Source organism: Canis lupus, chromosome 12, assembly GCF_048164855.1.
Source record: "Canis lupus baileyi chromosome 12, mCanLup2.hap1, whole genome shotgun sequence".
NCBI lineage: Eukaryota > Metazoa > Chordata > Mammalia > Carnivora > Canidae > Canis > Canis lupus.
The window spans coordinates 5,590,866-5,613,727 of NC_132849.1; the positions used below are offsets into that span (position 1 = coordinate 5,590,866).

A 22,862-nucleotide genomic window follows, 5' to 3' on the forward strand; every position below is an offset into this window, starting at 1 on the left:
TGGGAGGTGAAGGGTCGGCGCTTCACCCAGAGGATTTCCCTTCTCTCCCTCCTACTGAATCTTCCTGAATGTCCCATGAGGGCAGCCTCACTGCCAGTGCCCACACAGTCTGTCCCCATGGTCTCCCCCATCTCCCCTCTCACCCCAAGAGAAGTGCCAGGGCTTGGCTGTTGGAGGCAAGTGGAGAGCTAGGGAAGGGGCCAAGGGGTGGGAAGAGGTGCATATACTTCCAAGTGGTTTCTAACCCCATTAGTTGATCCATAAGACTCTCTGTCTCCTTGTCAAAACCTACTCCGCTCTTGGCTTCACAACTTTTCTCTGGACCATGTCACTGTTGCTAACCTGTTCTCAGGAAGTTCAGAGGGAAGAAGCCAACAAAATAGTGTGAGATCTGCCATGACAAGAATGCAAGGGAGCCTGGCCAGGAGGGTGGTGGTACGAGCATAAAGATGTTTTGCTTAAGTTGGGGCTTGATGAGTATTGGGAGAGGTCTGAGGAAGGAGAGGGAGAGGCTACAGGAAACCCTAGCTTGGCCAAAAGAGGAACCTGGGCACATGTTTGGTTTCCCCCCAATCTTGCCCAGCTTGCATTGCAAATTAGTTTTGTTCTTAGTAAGTATGCCCTAAGTTCCCCTGCACCGGGCCCCCCTCACCTAGGGACCAGGCCAACCCCAACTGTCCAGCACCGGATCTCTGAGTCAGGGTTGGGAGAGATGTGGGAAACGAGGGATGAAACGCGGCAAGAAATCCAGGCCGCTCGATGTCATTCAGAGGATGAGCAAGAAGCTGGTGCACCTTGTGGGATCCCACAAATCCCACTCTGGGCCGGGATGGATGTCACTTCTGTGTACACAGGCAAGTGGCAATGGCTTCTATATCCCTAGGACTAGAGCTGGGCAGCTGAAATTGCACCCTCAGACTGAAAACCTGGACTGGGACCTCAGAGCAAAAGCCTTCCCCCCAAACTTAGCTTATCCACGTCCTTGGGTCCTGGAGAACAGCAGGACATTCCCTGGCATGTCTAAATGGCTAGACTATGCTTTTATTCCCCTCTCACTTCATCTAGATGAAAGCTTCTTACCACCACTATAGGGGTCACCTCCCCAAATCTGAGGCAATTTAGGCATCAGAGAGACAGACCCGGAGAAGGGAGGCGAGGAGGGCAGGAAAGGAGGATGGGAGGAGGATTGGGGAGCAGGAAGAGCAACGAGTTGTGTTTTTTTCCTTTTTTTGACTGAGGTAAATAAAAAAGCTTTATCCTGCAACACTTGGAGGTAAGAGTCCGAGCCCCCCGAGTTCCAGATGCCAGCCCCTTCCCTCACATGAGGCTCTTGCGGTACTGACTGTGCTGAGCAGCTGGTCTGAGGTGGGAGTCGGGGCTGTGCAGGTCCATCTGTCTGTACAGGTCCCTCAGCTCCCGGACCTCCTGCAGCACCCTCTTCGCCTGGCTCCAGTTCGACGACGCCTCTCCCAGCAGCCGCTCTGTCTCTAGCAGCAGCTGTTCCGACTCGGAATCAGGAGGAGACCAAGGGGGGTCCTTGGCCTTCCGCTTCCCGTCTCCCAGGCCCTGAACCTCTGCCAGCAGCTCCTGAGTCTTTTCCAGTTTCCTGGCTACCAGGTCCTGGATCCGGGACAGCTGGGCCGGGTGGGGCGGAAGGAGGGTGGGGGGGTCCTCGGGCCGCAGCGGGTTGGTGCAGGGGGGGACAGCGTCCCGCCGGGACAGGATCTCCTCCAGGGAGGCACAGCGGCCTTTCTCTGTAGGGGTCAGCTTCTTGGGTGCCTGAGGGGTATAGGTGGCCCCTTTGTCCGGCTTCTCCCAAGACCGGGGAAGGCCGCCGGCCCGCTCTGAGGAGGGCTGGACGTGGTCCGAGTCTGCTCTCCGCCGGCTGCCGGCTAGCTGGGCCGCTGACTTGTCCAGGTCCACCCTGAAGCTGTCGGCGCAGGAGGTGCGCTCCTCGGGGGAAGGCTCCTCCTCCTGGATCAAGTCCAAGGTCAGCATCCCATCCGAGGTAGAGGTGGAGGCCTAGAGGGGGGAGAGGATGGGAATGAAGGGAGTGGACTGCCATAGGGGGCCTGTTGGGAGTGACTGCCAGAGAGAAAGAGAGAGACACACGCACACACACACGCACGCGCGTGTGTGCAGACTGGCCATTTCCCCCTCAACGCGCTTCCCCTAAATGAGAAGTGCTCCATCCTAACAACTTTCTGACTTGTTTTTATGATTTCTTATTCCTTTGATAGTGATTTGAACTTTTCTCTTATTCTTCTGTGTCTTAAAGTAACTTTTGCTTGTTTCCCATGTTCTCCACTTTCCTACAGACCTCCCCAAGAGTGCCTTTCTTCTCCATCTCATGCTTCTTCTGAGCATCTTTTGGGGTCTGGCACACACAGGATGCTCCACGGCGCACAGTAATCGGTGCCCTCCCAGCCACACACCTCAACCGCCTCTGCTCTAAAGAGCCACAACCCCTTGCCTTACAGGAAAACTTGTTCTACTTCCAGAATATCGTAATAAAAAAAATAATACGGGTATTATTCAGCCCCTCATGCATCCTTGTACATATGTGGCTTGAGTCGTTCATTCCTCCCAGCAGCCCTTCAAGGTGGGCATGGTGACTGCTCTACTCTACTGCTGAAGACATAGAGCCTCAGGGAATCACAGGGAGAAGAGATTGCAAAGCTGGGTTCCAACCTGGTTCTGTTTCCAAAGCCTATATTCTTTCCACTCTACCCATCTGCCTGCCTCCCTAGAGACTGAGCGCTTGGACAGTGAAAGGGACCAGCACTTGGTGTGTCACAGGGCTGCATGGTGCAGAGCCTCATGCTGTTCCCCCTCAGGACAGCCGGCCACTGCACAGTAACAGGCCCCGCAGCACAGCAATCACTGCTGCTATTTTTCACTTTCCTTGTGGGTAGATCTCATTTCCCACAGGGGATGATAAACTGATAGAGGGCAAGGACTTTTGAACTCATAGTAGGTACTAACTAAATATTTCTGCTTGGAGGAATTGGGCTGGGGGACGGGGTGAAGGGGCTTCCCTAGCCTTTGGCCTTGGTATGGCAAATGCCTCTGGTGGGCCGTCTCAGATAGTCTTGTCTGAGACAGACTAATGTGGAGTTGGCCCTTCAAGAAGTTTTACACCCTTACAATCTTACATACCACGGCCATCAGGTGTCCTCGAGTTGGGGGGCGGCGGGAGTGTTGGATTTTTGCCCTGTCTCGAGTGGGGTGGGCGAGATAGCTATCCTCCTCCACGGTGACCTGAAGAGATGCACTGTGATGAGTCATGGGTGTTCTTCACAGACCCATGTGAAGCAGCCCCTGAGTCCTCGACTGGGAAATAAACCCACCCATTAACTGCTTCTGAGAAAATTCAAAGACAAAGCCTTTATGGCGCCTGTGAGGGGCGGTGGGGTGTGTGTGTGTGTGGGGGGGGTTCCAAGGCTGGCCCCATGCATCCAAAGCACAGAAAGAGTTGGCAGAAAGACATAAAAGGTGGGAGAATGGGGTTTGCAAAGGGAGCTAAAGAAGTGTAGCTCGTGGGGGTAGCAGGTTAAGTGTGGTCCACCCATAATCTGTCCCTTTAGTGAGTCATGGTTACTGCCTCTGCCCTGCTGTTCCTCCTCCCCAAATGAGCCCCCCTGACCTCATCCAAGATGCGGTTCTTGGCTCGGGTGATAGCGGAGTTGAGGGCATTGATCCATGATTCCTTCTCTTCTGGACTCACTGCTAGGAAGATCAGGTTGGGAGCCTGTGAGGGGAAGATTCTTGGTTCAGCCAGGGTTTTAGGGTGGGTGCCTCACTAGGACAGTAAAGAAATAAGGAATTATCATCTCATTCTCTTAGACTCAGCTCGTAGGAGAGTTTCTGCTTCCAGAGTCACCCACAGAACTAAGAAAACTGGCCCCTATTCCTAGAAGATGCCACAGCTTAGAGGTTCCTTTAGAAATGACCAAGGACGAGCTAAGAAGGTTAATGGATATACATACATCTGTCACTGGAGATAATTATAAGGAGGTTTGATAAATGATAAAGGACAGAGACTAAAATAAAGATCTTTAATGTTTGAGTAAACAGAATGTAACAGGATCTCCCCTGAATTCTCTCAGACAAGAGAAACTGGGTTCAGAACTTCAACCATCTATCAGGTACAGGGAAAAGTGATTTTCTTCCAAGAGATGTGTGATGTATATGTGCGTGTATGTGAGAGAGCGAGCGAGAGAGACGATCTTTGTGACTGGACAGTTTAAAAGCTGCTTTGCCTGCAGGGAAGGAAATGGCCACAATATTCTCAGGTTAAATAACAAAAGCTGGTAGAAGAGCAAGGCCATCTGAGCCAGGAATGGGGGATGGAACCCACAGGGGGAGGGTGTTCTTCACCCCCAGCACCCCCCCTCCCCCATGCAAGCGGCAATGTTCTAGTGGCCAAGGAGGCAGGACAAACCTACCGTGTTGCCGGGCTGTTTGGAGTGGGCAAGAGTAAACTTGCTATGATTTTTCTTGCTCCTGCTTTTGGATTTCCGGAGCTCTTCACACTTCTCATAGTCACTCAGGTCAAACACCTCTTGAATATTTTTCTCATCTTTTACCTAAGGGAGGGTTAGACGTGAGGTGCTGAGGATAAAATTACTTCATGCCTTCCCTCAGACTGTTGATTTGGACCGGTCTTGGGAAGCAGGATAAGCCTAAGAAGAGGGGAGGGAGAACAGGATAGGAGAGCTGTCTCACCCAAGGCCCACACAGGCCGGACAGGGACACAGCCCTGGGGCAGCCCTCAAACCCGGGATTCCTCAGGTGGGCTTCCATGTAAACCCTATCCACAGGCTCTCCAGCTAAGCTACTGTTTCCAGAGCCCCAGGATGTCTCTCTTCCTTATGACCCCCATTATGTCCTTCAAAAGACAAGGCTTACATGGCTAACAGGTTAATCCTATCATCATCCCTGGACTGCTGTTGATCTCCCAAGGGAGGAAATAAAAGCACCGTCAGTATTGGGGGATGTCTTGAGGCAAAGGTCTCCCCCATCTTATTAAACGTGTTGGTTATTTATTTATTATTTTTTAAAGTAATCTCTACACCCAATGTGGGGCTCGAACTTAGAACCCCAAGATGAAGCGTTGCCTACTCCCCTGGCTGGGCCAGCTGGGCTTTCTTACCTGACCTGACTCCCTCCTCAAATATATACTATCAAAAAGAGTCATCTACCTCCTTCATTTCAGGAACTTCAGCATCACGAAAACAGCAGTTCCCTGGATCCGTGTGTTGAATTTGTTCAGACAAGGCCGAGAAACATGCCTGTACTTCTTACTCTCCTTCCTCCCTCCCAGGAACCGGGACAACCCAGCCTCGCCCCTGCAGGCCTCGAAGGCCACTGAGGGCATCCATCCACCTCTCCCTTGACAAAGATGCACTTATTCTGTCCCTGGAGGACGGAGGATCAGATCTGCGCCCTGCTACTTCCTTGCACGGTTCCAGTGAGAGCCTAAGCCCCTTCCTGCTGGAAGTTCTGTCTACACGTGGCCCTCCCCTGCCCTGGCGCCTCCCCTGCACCCGGTGCTGCCCTTCCCAGCTTCAGCCGGCACTCGGGCCCTCACCCTCTTGCTCAGTGTCTCACCGGAGACCCTGATTCTGTCTACATCCCCTGACGCCCCCCAGCCTGTGCTGAGCACCGCAAAGCAAATTCCAGTAAGACTTCTGCCGAGGTCTGTTTGAAATCTCTCAGTTGTTTGTCCTCCCCACTAAGGTGACCCCCCGCCATCCCCGGACTGGGACTGGGGGTGCTGGGAGGCTGTGACTCCCGGACTGTGCTGGCTCACAGGAAGAGAGGGCCTCAGACACCAGCAGCCTGACATCCGCAAGCCCTCTGGCCCTCTGCCGCCTCCAAGGACCCTGGGAACGCGCTGCTTGTGCTTTCCTGGGACGAGTGATGAAAAGCACCAGTGCCTGTCTTGTTAAAGCTAAACAAGCAAATAAAAGTAGTCTCGTGTCTACTTGGAAGTCACCCACCCTCCCCGACTGGAATTACTTCCCATGCGCCACAGCGGGAACTGGGTGCCCAGGTGGCTTCATCTATTCTCCTGGCTCTCCCCAGCCCTGAAGTAGAGGAGCGCTTTTCTCTTCCACCCCCAGCCATCTCTGGTCTGGCGTCTCTCTGTTCTTCGGACGGGCTGCTGGGCCCAGAGGCGGACACAGAGGAGGAAGGCTGATCACACAGCCTCGTGTGGGTCGATGGCTGCCCATCCATCTGCCCATCTGCCCATCTGCTCTGGCACGACTGGCCTCCTCCAGGGCCCTCCCCCTTCCGGGGCTCCCCGGCTCTGGGCCCAGCAGGACTGGGGATGGAAGCAGAGAAGATGTCAGCAAGGGGTATCTGAGGACAATTCCCAGAAGCATGGGGGCAGGGAGGGAGGATGATGTGCTGCATCCTCCCGTCCTCCTTCCTCAGGCTTGAGACTATCAGCAGATGCCAGAACTCTTAGAGAGGAAAGTGCTGGGTGTGTGTGCGGGGCCAGGGGAGGAGAGGTCCTCGTTGTTTTCCTTACAGGAAGGCAAGTGAAGGGAGGGGGCATTCTGCCCTGGACACGGGTGACAAGGAAGGAGGACGCAGGGACAGAGGTTAGGCCTTGATAGGGCAGGGGCAAGACAGGCAGCAGGACCGGTAGATTCCAATTCCCACGGAAGGTACACAACTCTGAGACCTTTGCTCTCCACTGTATGGTTTTTCCTCCACCAAATTCCCAAAGCCTCATTTATAACTACCCATTTTCCAAAGGTAACCCCACCCTTCTGCTGGCCCACAGACAGGGCTTTTCCCTTGCCAAGAAAGATGCCCAATTTCCTCTACCAGGAGATCTCCAGAAGATCAAGTTTCTGTTCCAACACATCAACCTCATGATCATAAGGTACCCTTTGAGAATGAGGAAAATGATTAATAACAAAAAATACAGGAGGATTTCTTTGATGGGTGGGAGAGCCTGGCTTTATATGGAAAAGCAACAAAGAAAGAAAATTCGAGGGGAGAGGGTTACGAATATTCTTTTTTTTAAAGATTTTATTTGTTTATTCATAAGAGACACACAGAGAGAGGCAGAGACACAGGCAGAGGGAGAAGCAGGCTCCCCATAGGGAGCCTAATGTAGGACTCGATCCTGGGACCCCAGGATCACACCCTGAGCCAAAGGCAGATGCTCAACTGCTGAGCCATCCAGGCGTCCCATGGGTTAGGGATGTTCTTGCATTACTACATAAATTACAAACATCATACTTTGCATTAAAAAAATATCCTGAGGGACGCCTGGGCGGCTCAGTGGTTGAGCATTTGCCTTCAGCTCAGGGTGTGATCCCTGGGTCCTGGGATCGAGTCCTGCATTGGGCTCCCTGTGGGGAGCCTGCTTCTCCCTTTGCCTGCATCTCTCATGAATAAATAAATAAAAACTTAAAAAAAATTAAATTAAATTAAAAAAAATCTTGAATCTGTTAGCTCTAGAGCTTGTGGGAAGCGAAGAGAATAGAGCATAGAGTCCTCCAGTAGCTTCATCCTTAGTCCAGGGCTGCCTGAGCAGGGGGACGGGCTCCAAAGAAGAGGAGTAAGGGTAGGCTTGTGCCCACTGCTCCTGCACCCCTCTCGGCAAGGGGCAGCGGGCCCCATGACTGGTCAGATGCTCCTGACTCATAGGACACCAGGCCTCGGAGGCTGAGGTCATTCATCCTTCCCCCAGTCTCTGTACCCTTTCCTCCACAAACAAGGAGCAAGCACACTTTTGCTCCAGACTCTGTTCTCTGGACAAATACAAATGAGAAAAGATCTCTTGTTCCTTCTACCCTTTCACTGTTGACATATGGGAAGTTCTCTCCAATTGCTCACCAGAGTTTGCTGCCATTATGAAGTTCGGGGAAGACAGGAGATACACTTTGACACTTGCTTGTTGTTGTTATTATTATTATTATTATTATTATTAAATTGGAAAGCCAGAAAATTGGAAAACCTTCTACGGGATTTGGGGTTGGGTAGAGGTAGCCCTTAAAAATGAATCCTATCAAAGGCTTCTCTCACCACCTACCATCACCAAGTTCCCGCCTGGCGTCAACAGTCAGGTCGAAACACCCCGAAGAGGGATTGCTCTGGCCCTGGCATGGCTTAGTTCTTCCCTACTTGCCTAGCTACATGTTCTGTTGAGACGATTACTTTCTCTAGGGCTGTGTCTGTGTCTGTTTCAATACCATAAAAGGATTTATTTACCTCAATATAGTCTACTGCAGAAAGCAGAAGAGGTTAGAGCTCAGGGTGGACTTCCCAGTTAGCTCTGGGGTGAGGGAACACGGGGCAGGAGGGGCCGTGCCACCCGGGGAGCACAGGACAGTCTCCAAGCTAGTGTTGACAGCATCTCAGAAGGAGGGACTGAATGTCTTTCACCTCATGGAGGCCAATGTCAGTGTCTCAAGTGTTAACCGATCTCCAGAAATAAGAGAGAAAAGGGAGAAGAGTGTGGATTCAACGATCCGGGCTCAGGTTCTGAATGTAGACTGTGGTTTTCATTTTAATTACCCAGAGACAGATAAGGGGTTGGTGACTCCATTTGTCTCCTTTCTGATACAAATGGGAGAAGTTATGAAGAGGGTGGTGAATGAGTTCCTTGCTTCTCCTCCTCCTCCTTTTAACGGAGTGGGAAGCAGACTGGTTAGGATCATTGGCTTCAACAGAAATAACTGCCACTCACAGACACTCTGCCCGAGGCCATAGGAGACTGACCCAGGGCTGTGTATGTGTTTTCTGTGATTGGGGCAGCTGTACTTGCAATATGGCCTGCGCCTGCCCCCGGCTAAGAGACAGGAAAGAGGTTAGCTGGCTTGGGGTAGGGGAGCGGGAAGAGGTGGAGAAGAAACCCCATAGAGTTTTTCAGCAGCTCTGGCAAAGAAAAAAAAAATCCTACCTCCAGCTAGCTTGCCAGGATAGAGTAGGGGGCAGCAGGGGACTTAGAACTTTTGGGACATCCTGGGAGGGGGGTTATCATCCTTGTCAGAAAGGTGTTGGCCGAGAAAAATCATTAAATAAGATGGACACTCAACTTGGAATTCTGACTCGGGTTTTCTGGATAAAGGGTGACCTTTCTCTGCAGATGCGACAGGGGTAGAGACCAGCTGAACTGCTGAACTTGCTTCTGCACAAAGTGGGGGAGGGGCGAGGGCAGGGGGACGCGGAGGCAGGCAGGTCCCCTGTGGAGGGACAGCACGGGAACAGGAGGAGCCAGGGGCGGGAGGCGGAGGGCACCTACCTCCTTCTCCGAGATGTACAGCTGGTCCCCCTTCAGCACCACATAACGGTTTTTCCAAATCTCCCTGAAAATCCCCTTCCCGCAGAATTTCCGGACCCAGCCGACCTTCTCCGGCGGTGCGCACGGGTGGCTGCCATCCTGAAGCCCCTGCCCCGGGCGACAGCACAGGCCGGTCAGCGGCTGCCGCGATCCGCCCGGGTCGTGCCGGCCCTCACGACCCCCCTCGGCGGCCCGGTCCCCGCGGTCCCCGCGACCGTCCCCCCGAGCTGCGCTGCCGGCGCCCCGGCGTCCGCTGCCCGCGCCCCCGAAGGTTGCCACTCCGGGCCCCCTGCCCCGCCGGCCTCGCCCTCCTCGCGACCGACGGGTCCCGGCCGCGGCCCGGGCGCGGGGGCCTCGCCCGCCCGCCCCCGCCCCGCCCCGCCCGCAGCCCCGGTCCCGCGGCGCCGGCATCCGAGGCAGCTCGCTGGATTCCTCATTGTCTCCCGCCGGGGCCGGGCCGGGCCGGGCCGGGCCGGGCCGGGCCGGGGCCGGGGGGAGCAGCAAAGTCAGCCAAGTGCGAGCCCCCGGCCCGAGGCGGCGCACAGCAGCTCGAGGGGCCGCCCGGGGTCCGGGGCGCGGCGGGCACACTCACCCTCTTGGCGGGATGGTTCTTCTTCATCGTTCCCGGAGGCGCGGCGCGGGGAAGGGGCCCGGCCCGCGGAGCTGCCCCCGCCGCCGCCGCCGCCGCCGCCGCTCCGCCCTCCCTCGCCCGGACTCTCCCCTTCTTTGTAGCTCCGGTTACACTAGAGGCCGGCCTCCCTCGCACTCGCACTCGCACTCGCACTCGCACTCGCACTCGCACTCGCACGCACGCCCGCCCCCCGCCCCCCGGCGCCCTCCATGCCGGCGCCCACGCGGCCCGGGCCCCCGCGCGCCCCCGCCGCCGCCTCCCGGCCCGCGCCCCGCGCCTCCATCCGCGGCCCGCTGACGTTGCGAGTTCAGAATAAAGGGCGAATCGCGGAGCCGGAGACGGTGCGCTCCCCCACCCCCCTCCTTTGTCTCCGACTCGAGGAGGGTGAGGGAGACAGACCTAACGCCCGCCGGAGAGCGGCCCCCGGGCGGGGCGGGGGCGGGGGCGGGGGCGCGGGGCCGGCGCTCGCACCTGCGGCCGGAGCCGGGGGCGGAGCCCGAGACCCAGACGGCCGGCGGAGGCGGCGGGAGCGGACGGCGGGGAGAGATCGCGGAAGACCGAGATCCCCTAGATCGAGACCGGCTCCCTCCCAAGCAAACAAGAGCGGGAGGTGGGAGGGCGCCCGCCTCACCGACAGGGGGCATCTGGGGCGCACACGCCCCGGGTGGTAGGGACAGTGGCCTGGGTGGGTCGTGTTGGGGAAAAGTTTTAGGTGTGTGCAGGGGGTCGCGGGGGACGTGGAGTTGATGGCAATACACGTTTCTACCCATTTACAAAGCCTCGGGCCTTCTTGGAGCCTCCTAAGTACGAGGTGGGTAGTGGCTCTCTCCATTGCACAGAGAAAAGTGAGACTCAGGATGGCTGAGAGATAAACAGACACACACGGTAAGTACTGGCAGGAGTGGATTTCTCTGTCGCCAGAGGCCTTGTCCAGAGGACCATGTGGCTTTAAAGAGAAGCTTCAGGTGAGGCTTAAACTTCCTCTTACCTGCGTGTCTCTTCCTGCTGCATGGAGGTGGAAACATCCGATCCATGGAAACATCTGATTCGAGTCCAATGAAGGGAAGGGGACAATGGCTGGGGGTTGCCCTGACCCGAGGAACCTCTGCTGATGCCTCCTACACCAGATCCGCCTCACAGCCTGCAGACCAACATTTTAGTGACTTCATTTTTTCCCCAGTACATATTTAACGGGAAGAGGGGAGTCAGGAAACCCAGATTGGGGGAATAGTTTCATCATCACTACTTTGTGGCTTTTGGTCAAGTCACTGAATTTCTTTTTCTTTCTCTCTCTCTTTTCTAGATATTATTTATTTGAGAGAGGGAGGAGCAGAGGGAGAGGGAAAGCAGACTCTACACTGAATGTAGAGCCCAGGTGGGGCTCCATCTTACGACCATGGCATCATGACCTGAGATGAAACCCAGAGTCCAGGTGGGCACTTAACAGACTGAGCCACTCAAGGTGCCCCAAGTCACTGAATTTCTTTAGGACTCTGTTCCTCCACATACATATTAAACGGTGAGGGATGAACTGCTGATTCCATCAACGAGGAAGGTTAGCGGAATACAGGAGATGACCTGTGAAAGTCCTATGAAAATACACAAGTATTACCTTCCAGTGCTAATTATTGAACAGTAATAAGCTAACAAACACATTGCCTGGCATATGATAGACATGCAATAGCCACAAAATGAATACAAATTCCTGGCACACGAGCAGGAAAAGAGAACTCTTTTTTCTGGAGACGTCTCAAGATAGAGTATTCCCCAACTTTGTGGTTTCAGGAATGGGGTGGCCTTGGCTTTTTCTGGCATCTGTCAAATGGCAGAGGGGCTTTTCTCCTTTCCCAGACACCCCCTTTCTTCCTAATTCAACAATACTCCTTTTAACCTCTTTTCATTTACTATAGTAATTAATTCCCCTATTATAGAAATTTATCCTTTCAAAATGCTCTTGTATATCATTTCTTGAAATCTTTAGTGCCACCTTGTGAGGTGTATATAATATTATTCCCACTTGGAAAATGAGTAAACTGCATGGCAAATCAATTGACTTGTCCAAGTTTACACAGCAAGTTACTGGCTAAATGGCTTAGAATCCAGGTGTTCTGACTCCAGTCTACTGTTTAGGCTTTGTTAACACACACACACACACACACACACACACACACACACACCTCTCCCCTTCTCACTGCCTCTGTTTCTCACTTTCTGCTTAAAAAGTGCTTTAATAAGAAGTAAAAATCGAAGGTATCTTCATAAATGAGGAAGCAGAATGTCCCAGTATACTGGGGAGGAAAAATTAGCCTGCATGATCTGCTGGCCAGGCAGATCAGAGTGGTTTGGAGTCATAGTTTAAATAGATTATGGTTTATGGGAAACAATTCATGATCTGCCTCATCTTTCTTTCCCCTCCTCTTAAAAGTCAACAAATATTTGAGTGTCTTCTGTATGCAAGGTAGTGGGGTCCTTGTGCAGGAGCTTTGTGGAACATCAGGCAGAGGGACTGCTAAAAAATCAAAACCCTCCAAAGTAATTTTCAGATTCCAGAACAGATGCATGTGGGCTGGAGAACCTTTCCTGCCTATTTGCTCCTTAAGATGTTATATAAATCTCTGGGCTTTTCTCTCTCTTTCACTAACCTGCACCCCTGTACTGCCTCATCTTACTATCCTGCCCCTACCTTCCCTCACTTTGCCTCCTTTTGTCTGTTACATCTCTGCCTGTGCCATACTCTTCTTGGGCCTATTCTTCAACTGATTTCTCTCTCACCAGGTGAACTTCATGGCACCTGAATTGGGATCTTTGACTTAGGACTGTTTCCAAAGACCAATTCTTTTTTTTTTTTTTTTTTTAAGATTTTATTTATTTATTCATAGAGACAGAGAGAGAGAGAGAGACAGAGACACGAGACACAGGCAGAGGGAGAAGCAGGCTCCATGCAGGGAGCCTGACGCGGGACTCGATCCCGGGTCTTCAAGATCACACTCCAGGCTGCAGGGCAGTGCTAAACCACTGCGCCACTGGGGCTGCCCCAAAGACCAGTTCATTCATTCATTCATTCATTCATGATAGGCACAGAGAGAGAGAGAGAGGCAGAGACACAGGCAGAGGGAGAAGCAGGCTCCATGCACCGGGAGCCCGACGTGGGACCCGATCCCGGGTCTCCAGGATCGCGCCCTGGGCCAAAGGCAGGCGCCAAACTGCTGCGCCACCCAGGGATCCCCCCAAAGACCAATTCTTAAGTGAGAAATCTCAGTGAGAATTTATGGGTTCTCTTACACGTTTCATAGCACTGTCTCCTGAGTGAGCTTGACACCACCATACACACAAATCACAAAAATGACTCAAGCCAATTCCTCTCTTTGGTGGAGATAAGAACTGGGAGGACTTGTGATGGGGTTACCTCCCTAACAGCATCACCATGGATAAGACACAACTGCCAGTAACTTTATTCTTCAGCTGTTTTATAAGCCACTAAACTTGAGGAAGAAAGGAGCTATCAGCGATAAGGACTGTGAGTTGCTGCCTGCAAGTTTACTGAGGTCAAACAGTTGTTTTGCTAAAAAAGTGCCTCGGCTTTTGTAGAGTAAATGGGACATTTGACTAGGACATTTTAATCTATGGAAGAGAGGTCATTAAAACCACATGAAACTTTAACTAAAATGCTGTTTTTAAAGGGTAAAAATTGGGCACCCTGGGTGGCTCAGCGGTTTAGCGCCGACTTCAGCCCAGGACGTGATCTTGGAGACCTGGGATCGAGTCCCACATCAGGTTCCCTGCATGGAGCCTGCTTCTCCCTCTGCCTGTGTCTCTGTCTCTCTCTCACTCTCATGAATAAATAAATAAAATCTTAAAAAAAAAAGGGGGTAAAAATAAAGGGCCACTAATAATGTAATCAGCTCTGCAAGTCCTAAATAAAAATGCTAGTCTTGAGGCATCTGGGTGGCTCAGTTGGTTAAATGTTGGACTCTTGACTTCAGGTCAGGTTGAGACCTGTGTCATGAAATTGCGCCCTGATTGGGCTCTGTGCTGGGCATGGAGCCTGCCTGGGATGCTGTCTCTCCCTCTCCCTCTGCCCCTCCTCCCAACTCACTCGCATGTGCATATGGTCTCTCTGTAAAAAAATTTTTTTAAATTATAAAAAATATATGTAAGGCTTTGATCCTTAATAAAGAAAGGCCAGCTTCTGGCATCACACACTGAGGGTAAGGCTCATTTTTTAGACTTCTTGGTATTGTTAGTTGAAGAGGCTTAATGGAAGCAGGCAAATAATAGGAGAAATGTAAGAAAAGTCTCTTCCTTTTTGTTAAAAAAGATTTATTTATTTTAGAGAGATAGAGAAAGAGAGTGCATGCAGGAGGAGGGTAGAGGCAGAGGGAGAAGCAGAGAATCTCAAGCAGACTCCCAGAGTGCGAGGAGTCCAACTCTGGGTTCAATGCCTCGACCCTGAGATCATGACCTGAGCTGAAATCGAGAGTTGGTCACTTAACCGACTTAGCCACCCAGGCGACCTGAAAGTCTCTGTTATTATTTTTTTAAGATTTTGTTTTGAGAGAAAGAGCAAGTGTGAGAATACAAGCTGGGGGGAGAAGGGGTGTAGAAGGAGGAGAGTCCCCCTGAGCAGGGAGCCTGATGTAGGGCTCGATCTCAGGACCCTGAGATCATGACCTGAGCCAAAATCAAGAGTTTGACACTTAACTAACTGAGCCACCCGGGCAACCCTATAACTCTTATTTTACAGATGAGGACACTGAGCCACAAAGAGACTAAGTAACATTCCCAGAGCCTAATAACTGTGACAGATTTGAGCCTAGGCTATAGGCTAGAGAATATTTTATGTTCAACATAAAAGGAAGGTTAAAAAATATATAAAGGGCTTACAAAGAACCACAGAGGGATTGTGCTGTGGTGTTTTTGCTATGATTTGAGGATGCCATAACTTCCTGGCATTAGTGATATCACCACTTTCCACTGCTTTTAAGAGAATAGAAATTGACACTAGAATCTATTGTTTGCCTTGACATACTTTAAATATCCTTTGGATAGAAGCAATGCCTTCTCTACATTTGGTGTAAAGCCAGCTCATGCCTGGCTCATGAATTCCCATAAATAGTTATTAACCCCAAAGAAATACAAACTTGTGTCTTTTCACAAAATGGATTTTTATTGTAGTCATACATGGTTTCTCAGTGCCACAGAAAATTGCAATGTAGGAACAATTTTTGGATGGTTCCTTACAGAAACATGATGAGTTCTCAAAAATGAGGTGTTCAGGAATGTGGTTAATGAAAAGTAAAAGTGGTCAAGAGAAGAGAGGATGTGTAGCATGTGTATCAAATGATTACTTTTTAAACTTCTCTGAGCTCTGATAACTCTTTTCTCAAGTAAGATCCCAACAAAATTCATCAGAAACTAAAGTGATTGTGCTGCCAAGTACAAGGAATACAAGGTTTATCTGATAAGGAAACCATGAGAAAAGTGGATTGGGATGGGCACAGACTTATTCTCAACTCATCATTGCTCAGAGTCTTGGTGTCTGTGCCAACAGTTTGGGAATTAGCAGGCTACTTGGAGATGGGTTATAACGACAAGCACAAAACCCAAGGCTCTTCTCCAGTACCTCTGGTCAGCGGGGAAGCCCGCAGCAAGGCTAGAAGGGAAGCTGAGCCATTCTGTTCGCCTTGCCATCACCATTTCATCTTCTGCTTGCTGACCTTGATGTAACTTGAGAGCTCTCCTTGCTTCGGCTGTGTAGTCCAGAGGCCAGAACTTCCTCTAGGAAACTGAGTAGATTTGAGGTTACTCAAAGGAAAAAAAAAGAAAAAAAAAAAAGAGCATCTCCAAAAATAGAATATCTTGCCCATGACATTTAACTGGATAAAGGGTATCATGATTAGTATGCAAGAACTACTGGTCTGATATTTGGGTGCAGCAGAGAAGCATCAGTTGAACCCTCAAACATCTGGACTAGGAGCACCCCTTCATGATCTTCCCAGGGTTCTCACTGTGGTTTTTAGCACTAAACCTGTAAGATCAGTCAAGACTCAGATTTCCAATTTGAAATTTTTAGTTTGGAACCCAGAATTTTAAAAAAATTATCTATTTTATTTTATTATTATTTTTAAAGATTTTATTTGTGTGTGAGAAAGCATGAGTGGGGGGAGGGGCAGAGGAAGAGGGAGAAGCAGACTCCTGGCTGAGCAGGGAGCCCTACGTGGGGCTCCATCCCAGGACCCCAAGATCATGACCTGAGCTGAAGGTAGACACTTAACCAACTGAGCCATCCAGGTGCCCCTATCTATTTTATCTATTTATTTTAAAGATTTTATCCATTTATTCATGAGAGACACAGAGAGGCAGAGACACAGGCAGAGGGAGAAGCAGGCTCCCTGCGGATCCCGATGTGGGACTCGATCCCAGGACCATGACCTGAGCCAAAGGCAGCCACTCAACTGCTGAGCCAGCCAGGTGCCCCGCCCCTATCTATTTTGGAGAGAGAGAGAACATGAACAGCACGCAGAGGAGGAGAGGGAAGGGGAAAAGTCTCAAGCCGACTCCATGCTGAGTGTGGAGCCCAATGCGAGGCTTGATCTCATGACCTTGAGGTCATGACCTGAGCTGAAATCAAGAGTCCAACGCTTAATGGACTGAACCACCGAGGTTACCTGGAACCTAGAATGCAAGGCTACTGCATTAGTTAATGTAACCAGGTTACATCAGTATCTCTTATTTGTACTCTTGAAATGGCCTCAGAACTTGGACTGTGCCTCTAGTCTCCTCTTTAGCCAGGGAACTTTTGCAAAGTGGCACCAAAGTTGATTTTCTAAAACACAGATGATACCTATTGCATACTTTTGCCTCTTCTACTTTAAAGCCTTTCTTATGCTTACAGAACAATGTATAGATTAAAATTCAAGGCCTTCATAATGTATTCTCATAGTAACTAATACTTGTATTTATTTTGTTCTGAGAACTGTTTTAAGCTACATGTTTATGTATATATATGTGAAACAGATGCTGTTATCCTCATTTGAAAGATGATGAAACCAAGCTACAGAGGTCAAGTGACTTGCTAAGTTCACCACAGCCAATAATCGGCTTAGCTGGGATTCAAACCCAGGCTCTGGAACCTGCACCCCTGGGCACCAAACAGAGTGCTCTGGCTCCACCTCCCACCATGCCACCTAGCAGTGTCCAGCCTCTTGCTCTCCCCTGAACACCTCCTGAGCTTTCCCACCTGTATGCTTTTGTTCTTATGTCCTGTGTCTGAAATGACAGACAGCCCTTCTCTGTCTGATGAAATCCTTTTTATTCTTTAAGGCTGAGGATTAAAAATCGCCTTTTCTGTGAAGCCTTCTTAAACTCCTTCAGGTTGGACAGATCCCTCCCATGGCTATAAATCTCTTTGTTCTAGTGCTATTTTAGCTCTATTATTATTATTATTCATTAGGTACTCTCCATTTTATTGCTGCCACACTAGACTGTGAACTACTTAGGGCAGGTCTAGGACTTTTCAGCTTGGATCTCCAGGGCTTATAGAACTTAGGCTGGTATCTAGTAGGGACCCAGTGAAGGTATACCGAATAAATGAACTCACTAAAAGAGCTACACTTTGGGGCACCTGGGTGGCTCAGTCGGTTAAGTATCCAATTCTTGGTTTTGGCTCAGGTCATGATCTTGCAATCGTGGGATCAAGCCCCAAGCCAGGCTCTGTGCTCAGCTCAGAGTCTGCTTCAGATTCTCTCTCCCTCTCCCTCCTTCAAATAAAATAAAATCTTAAAAAGAAAAAAAAAAAGATGAAATAGTTACATGTTGGCAAGGGGTATAGCCTTTGCTATCACACAGGAGTTCTGGGACAGTATTTCTAAGTGTGCTACCCTCTCTCAGGAGACGGGTCTGTAGCAGAGGGCTGGAGGGATGACCAGGCACCCTAGTATCACCATTGTTTTAGAGCTTTAGACCTTGCCGATTCTAGACTCAGAGGATTTAAATTCCAAATTCCTTTGCAAAAGAAACAAAGGAGAGGAGTAGAAGCTAAATTTATTTATTCTCCTACTAAAAGACAGGCACCTCTGTCTGGCCTTGTTTCTTGGCCAGTTGGAATGGAAACACTCAGAGGGCAGAGAACAAGTGTCAGGAAATGAGGTAGCATTGCTTTTTTGAAAGATAACACAAGAAGTCCTTGATTAGTGACTTACAGTAAGAATGAAACAGATGTGCTGGGAAAGCCTACAGGAATTTATCAGGTGATCTCTGCTTCACTTCAGACTCTGCTACCAGTGCAAAGAAAAGAAGTAACTTAACTGAAATTATACTTAAAGATCCTCCTCTGTGTATCAACAGGACCCCACATTCTTAACTGAAAAGGGAAAATACTATTTATATTTGCCAAGTCTAATTTTGTTTCCTAGGGCTATTGTGACTTTTAAAAAGGATCTATTTGAGGACTTTGATGAGTCACTGCAGAATGCTTTAAATATTATGGGTGATGAACATATTGGTATCTATACCCCAAATTTAGACTATGTATAAAAACAATAACAAAAGAATGATTTTTCTTTTCTAGCTTTGTTTTAAATCAATTTCACTTGAAAAGCAAACTCAAAAATTCCCTTCTCCTGTGATATCATAATCTAATTCAATTCAGTTCACTTCAATTCAATTTAACAAGTGTTTTACTAAGCATCGATTACCAAGCAGACACTGAGCTAGGTGCACTTATTATGATTCCTACCTGTAAGGGACTCTTAGGAGCAGATACACAGTTACAACTCAGTGTGAGACAAGATGTAAACAAAGATGGTAGGAGGAACTAACCTAGGGAATGTGTGCTGTCATCATTCCTAACTTTATGAAGAGAAGCAAAGTGGGCAGGAATAAAGCCCCGATTTTATTAATTAATTAATTTAGAGATGGGGAAGGGCAGAAGGAAAGGGAGAGAGAGAGAATCTTAAGCAGGTACCCAGCACAGAACCCGACGTGGGGTTTGATCTCACAACCCTGTGATCATGACCTAAGCTGAAATCAAGAGTCAGCTGCTGCTTCACCAACTGGGCCACCTAGGAACCCCCAAAGCCCTGAATTTAAAAAGTCAACCTCAAGGGGTGCCTGGGTGGCTCAGTTGGTGAAGCATCTGACTCATGGTTTTGGCTCAGGTCGTGATCTTATGGGTCATGAGATTGAGCCTCGGTCTAGCTCTGCACTCAGCAGGAGTCCGCTTGAGATTCTTTCCTCCTTCCACTGCCCTTCCCCCAACTTGCGCCCACGCGCACACATTCTCACTCTCTCAAATATATAAATAAATCTTAAAAAAAAGTCAACCTCAAAAACTCTTACATCACACATTGAAAAAAAACTTTTCAGTCTTTGGTAAGGAAGTAGATACTAACACTTAAAGGATTTTAGATTTTAATTAATAAAGTCATTGAGTTGAACAACTGTGTTCCTAAACAAAGTTATATAACAAGACTATCTATCTATCTAGTATCTATGTCTTCCTCCTTTTAAAAAACTTCTTTTTAAAAGATTTTGAGAGACACAGTGAGAGAGAAAGAGCGAGAGCAGTGGGGAGGGGGAGAGGGAAAGGGAAAGGCAGACTACCCACTGAGCAGGGTGCCCGACACAGGGACTCGATCCCAGGACCCCGGGATCACAACCCGAGCCGAAGGCAGATACTCAACAGACCAAGCCACCCAGGTGCCCTAACTTCCTTTTTTTTTTTTTTTCTGTAATTCCACAAATAGAAGTTATATGTGAGTTTCTTCATAACAAAAAAGCAAAGACACAAAAGCAAGCCAGAATCAAATGTGAAGTGGCATAATGAAACAAAATGAATGGAATTTATGGAAAGCAGGAACCTAGAAAAAGACTTTCTGGAAAATAATGAGAAAAAACCCCCACAAATATTTGCCTTAATGGAGTAATAATCTTCTAATTACAGCCAAACACTTAGCTGAATATGCTGGAATAGAGGAGTGGGTGAGATAAAAGGATGATGGAGCAGTTACTAGCCTAGAACACTGACAAGTCCTCTCAATTTCCACTGCTTAAATCTGTCAGAGCTGCTATTCTGTTTCAGACTTCTTTGCTTTTGCACATACTATTCCCTCTGCCTGTAAGACTGTCCCATCCCTCTTGTACTTTATCTGAACTGTGCATCTGTAACAATTCAATCTCACATGAATCCTTTAGGAATTCATTTGTCTACATGTCTTTTTTCCACATAAGCCTATAAGCTTTTTGAGGACACAAGTAAATCATGAATCCATTCTTTCGGTAAAAGTTTTAAATAGTACACACAGAACTGTAGTCCTTCTGGATCCTTCTTTTCCTCATTACTCTTTCCAGAGGTTGACAATGTGATTAAAAAATATTTATTAATTGCCTACTATATGCCAGGCACTGTTCTAGAAGCTGAAGATAGAGCAATAAGCAAAGTAAAAAAAACAAAACAAAAAACTTCCCTTATGAGGTTTACATTCCAATGGGAGAAGATAAATGAAATTCATAAATAAAATATAATAATAACACAACAGTAATAATAATGAACTATCACCGTACATGAGAGTCTCATGAGGTAAAAACGATTCCATTTTATAAAGAAATTGAGGCACAGAGAAGCCAAGGCCTTACATGTTGAAAGTGAAAGAGTTAGGATACAAACCCAGGCAATCTGCCTTTAGAGTTTGTCCTAAGCATGATGCAGCACTGCCTCTCTACCATCTGTAATACGAAGAAAGTGCTGCAGAGAAAAAATACAGCAGGTTTGAAAAAGAGTTGGAAGTGGTGGTGGTGGTCTCAGACTTTAAATCCTGTGGCCAAGGAAGGCCTCACTGAGAAACTGACATCTAAGCCAAGACCTGAACGAGGCCAGGGGAACATATCTGGAGGAAGGGCAAAGACAAAGGGACCAAAGCCTGGTGTGTTCAGGGAACAGAGAGGAGGCTGGTGCAGCTGGAGTGAAGTAAATAAGGTATTGGTAATAAGAGATAAGACTGGAGATGTTAAGAAAGGGGAGGGAGGGGAATATGAAGATGAGATCACAGGAGGCCTGATAGCTTACTATAAGGATTTTGATTTTTACTTTGAGTGAGATGAGTAACAGCTGGAGGTTTTTGTGCAGAGATGAGACACGCCCTGAATTATGAATTTTCATAGGGTCACTCTAGTGATACAAAGACTGTAGGGTTAAGGGTGAGGCAGTTGTAACAATCCAGGTAGGAAATGATGGGTTTCAGATTCTAAACATATTTTGAAGGAAAGGATCATAAGATTTACTGATTAATTGGATATAGGTGTGAGAGAAAGAGGGGAGTCAAGAAACCACCAACGTTTTTGGCCAAAGCAACTAGAAGGATAATATGCAATTAATTGAGATGGAAAGTCTGAGGGAGGATTGTGTTTAGAAAGATATATCAGAAGCTTGGTCCTGATCATATTAAATATGGATAGACATTCAAATAGAAGTGTCAATTAGCTGAATATACAAATCTGGAGTTTGGGGGAGAAGTTCAGGCTAGAAATAGTGGTTCTTAATGGGGAGGGGTGTGAGAGAGATGTGATATTGTCTGCAGGGGACATCTGGCAATGTCTGGAACATTTCTGGTTGTCATAGTTGGTGGAATGCCACTGGCGTCCAGTGTGTAGAGGCCAGGGATGTTGCTGAACATCCTATAATGCACAGGACAGTTCACCCAACAAAGAATTATCTGGTCCTAAACACTAATAGCACTGACATTGAAAAACTTTGGATGAGAGATATAAATTTAGGAGTCAGTAGCAGACAGATTTTAAAGCCATGAGCCTGAATGAGATTGCCAAGGAAGTGAATATAGACAGAGAAGAGAGGTGGTCTAAGGACAGAGTTCCAGGGATTCCAGAAATAGGAGAAATGAACAAAAGTGACAGAGAAGAAATGGCCAATAAGGTAGGAAGACTGGGAGACTATAGTTCCTGGAAGCTAAGAGATAAAGGTGCTTCCAGATGAAGGGACCGATCAACTGTGTCGAAAGCTGCTGATAGGTTAAATAAAATGAGTGCTAAAAGTTGACTCTGGATTTAGCATGTGGAGGTCCCTGGGAACCATAGCAAGAACAATTCCAGAGTGATGGGGGTGAAAGCCTGAATACAGTGAGTTTTAAGAGTATGTGGATTTAAGAGAATATGTAGGAAGAGGAATCAGAGACAATAATTAGAAATGGTTCTTGAAGAATTTTTGCTATAAAAAAGAACAAGAGGAATGACAGAATGATACAGAACCTGGAAAGAGATAGGCTAATAGAGGGTTTTAAAGGTGGGGGAAAAGTGAGTATGTTTCTATGCTTCTATGAATGATCCACTAGCATGGGTAAAACTGAATGAGGAGAGAGGAATCAGTTTGAAGGGATATCCTGGAGTAGGTGAGGGATAAGATTTGGTGCCCACATGGGGGGCTGAGCTAGGCTATGAACACTGGTCACAGCGGATGGGACAGATAGCAGAAGGGGTGGTGGCTGTGAGAGTTTGGGGGAGTTCTAATGGTTTCTCTTACCAGTTAATGTACATCTTGACTAATATCTTTTTGATCTGTGTATCCGCAATAAAAAATAGCTGAATTAAGAGTTTGCTGAGTAAATACCTGAATCAGATTCATTTTTATTTGAGAGAGAGAAAAAGAGAGAGCGAGAGAGAGAAAGCACAAGTGAGAGAGCACAGGCAGGGGGAATGGCAGAGGGAGAGGGAGAGGGAGAAACAGGCTTTCCACTGAGCAGGGAACCCAAGGTGGGACTCGGAGATCATGACCTGAGCTGAAAGTAGACGCTTAAGTGTGACTCACCCAGGTACCCCTGATTCATATTTTTTAAAAAAGTTAAGACTTCATCTTAAATATTACCTGTCATGCTAAACATTTCCTAAATATCCAACAGCAATTTTATCAGG

At 48.5% G+C, this 22,862-nt stretch overlaps 2 protein-coding genes and 1 long non-coding RNA gene across 7 annotated transcripts in view; 1 reads left to right on the plus strand and 2 right to left on the minus strand.

Moving 5' to 3' along the window:
• Positions 1-1,210: 1,210 nt before the first annotated feature.
• On the minus strand, positions 1,211-10,140 carry PLEKHO1 (pleckstrin homology domain containing O1). Of its 2 annotated transcripts, XM_072769347.1 has the most exons (6): positions 9,903-10,140; positions 9,272-9,418; positions 4,449-4,589; positions 3,647-3,751; positions 3,160-3,261; positions 1,211-2,022 (listed from the first exon to the last, which is right to left on the minus strand). In XM_072769347.1, the coding sequence occupies exons 1-6, from the start codon at positions 9,927-9,929 to the stop codon at positions 1,318-1,320; spliced, it is 1,227 nt and encodes a 408-aa protein (XP_072625448.1). In that variant the 5' UTR covers positions 9,930-10,140; the 3' UTR covers positions 1,211-1,317. The 2 variants fall into 2 exon arrangements, with proteins under 2 accessions (XP_072625448.1, XP_072625449.1); XM_072769348.1 differs by lacking the exon at positions 9,903-10,140 and having other exon boundaries at positions 4,449-4,685; positions 9,272-9,410.
• Positions 10,141-10,378: 238 nt separating this feature from the next.
• LOC140600972 (uncharacterized) lies at positions 10,379-22,677 on the plus strand. 2 transcript variants are annotated; one of them, XR_012004056.1, is made up of 4 exons: positions 10,379-10,551; positions 10,720-10,826; positions 10,957-11,373; positions 16,959-22,677. It is a non-coding gene; the product is annotated as an uncharacterized lncRNA (long non-coding RNA). The 2 variants fall into 2 exon arrangements; XR_012004055.1 differs by having other exon boundaries at positions 10,720-11,373.
• VPS45 (vacuolar protein sorting 45 homolog) overlaps positions 10,938-22,862 on the minus strand; it is a 74,405-nt gene continuing 62,480 nt past the window's right edge. The window contains exon 15 of one of the 3 annotated variants that reach the window (XM_072769346.1): positions 10,938-11,082. In XM_072769346.1, coding sequence (XP_072625447.1) covers positions 11,076-11,082 — 7 coding nt within the window. In that variant the 3' untranslated portion in view covers positions 10,938-11,075. Of the gene's footprint in view, positions 11,083-15,082; positions 15,747-22,862 lie in introns of those variants that run through there. The other 2 variants (XM_072769344.1, XM_072769345.1) reach the window with 2 other exon arrangements.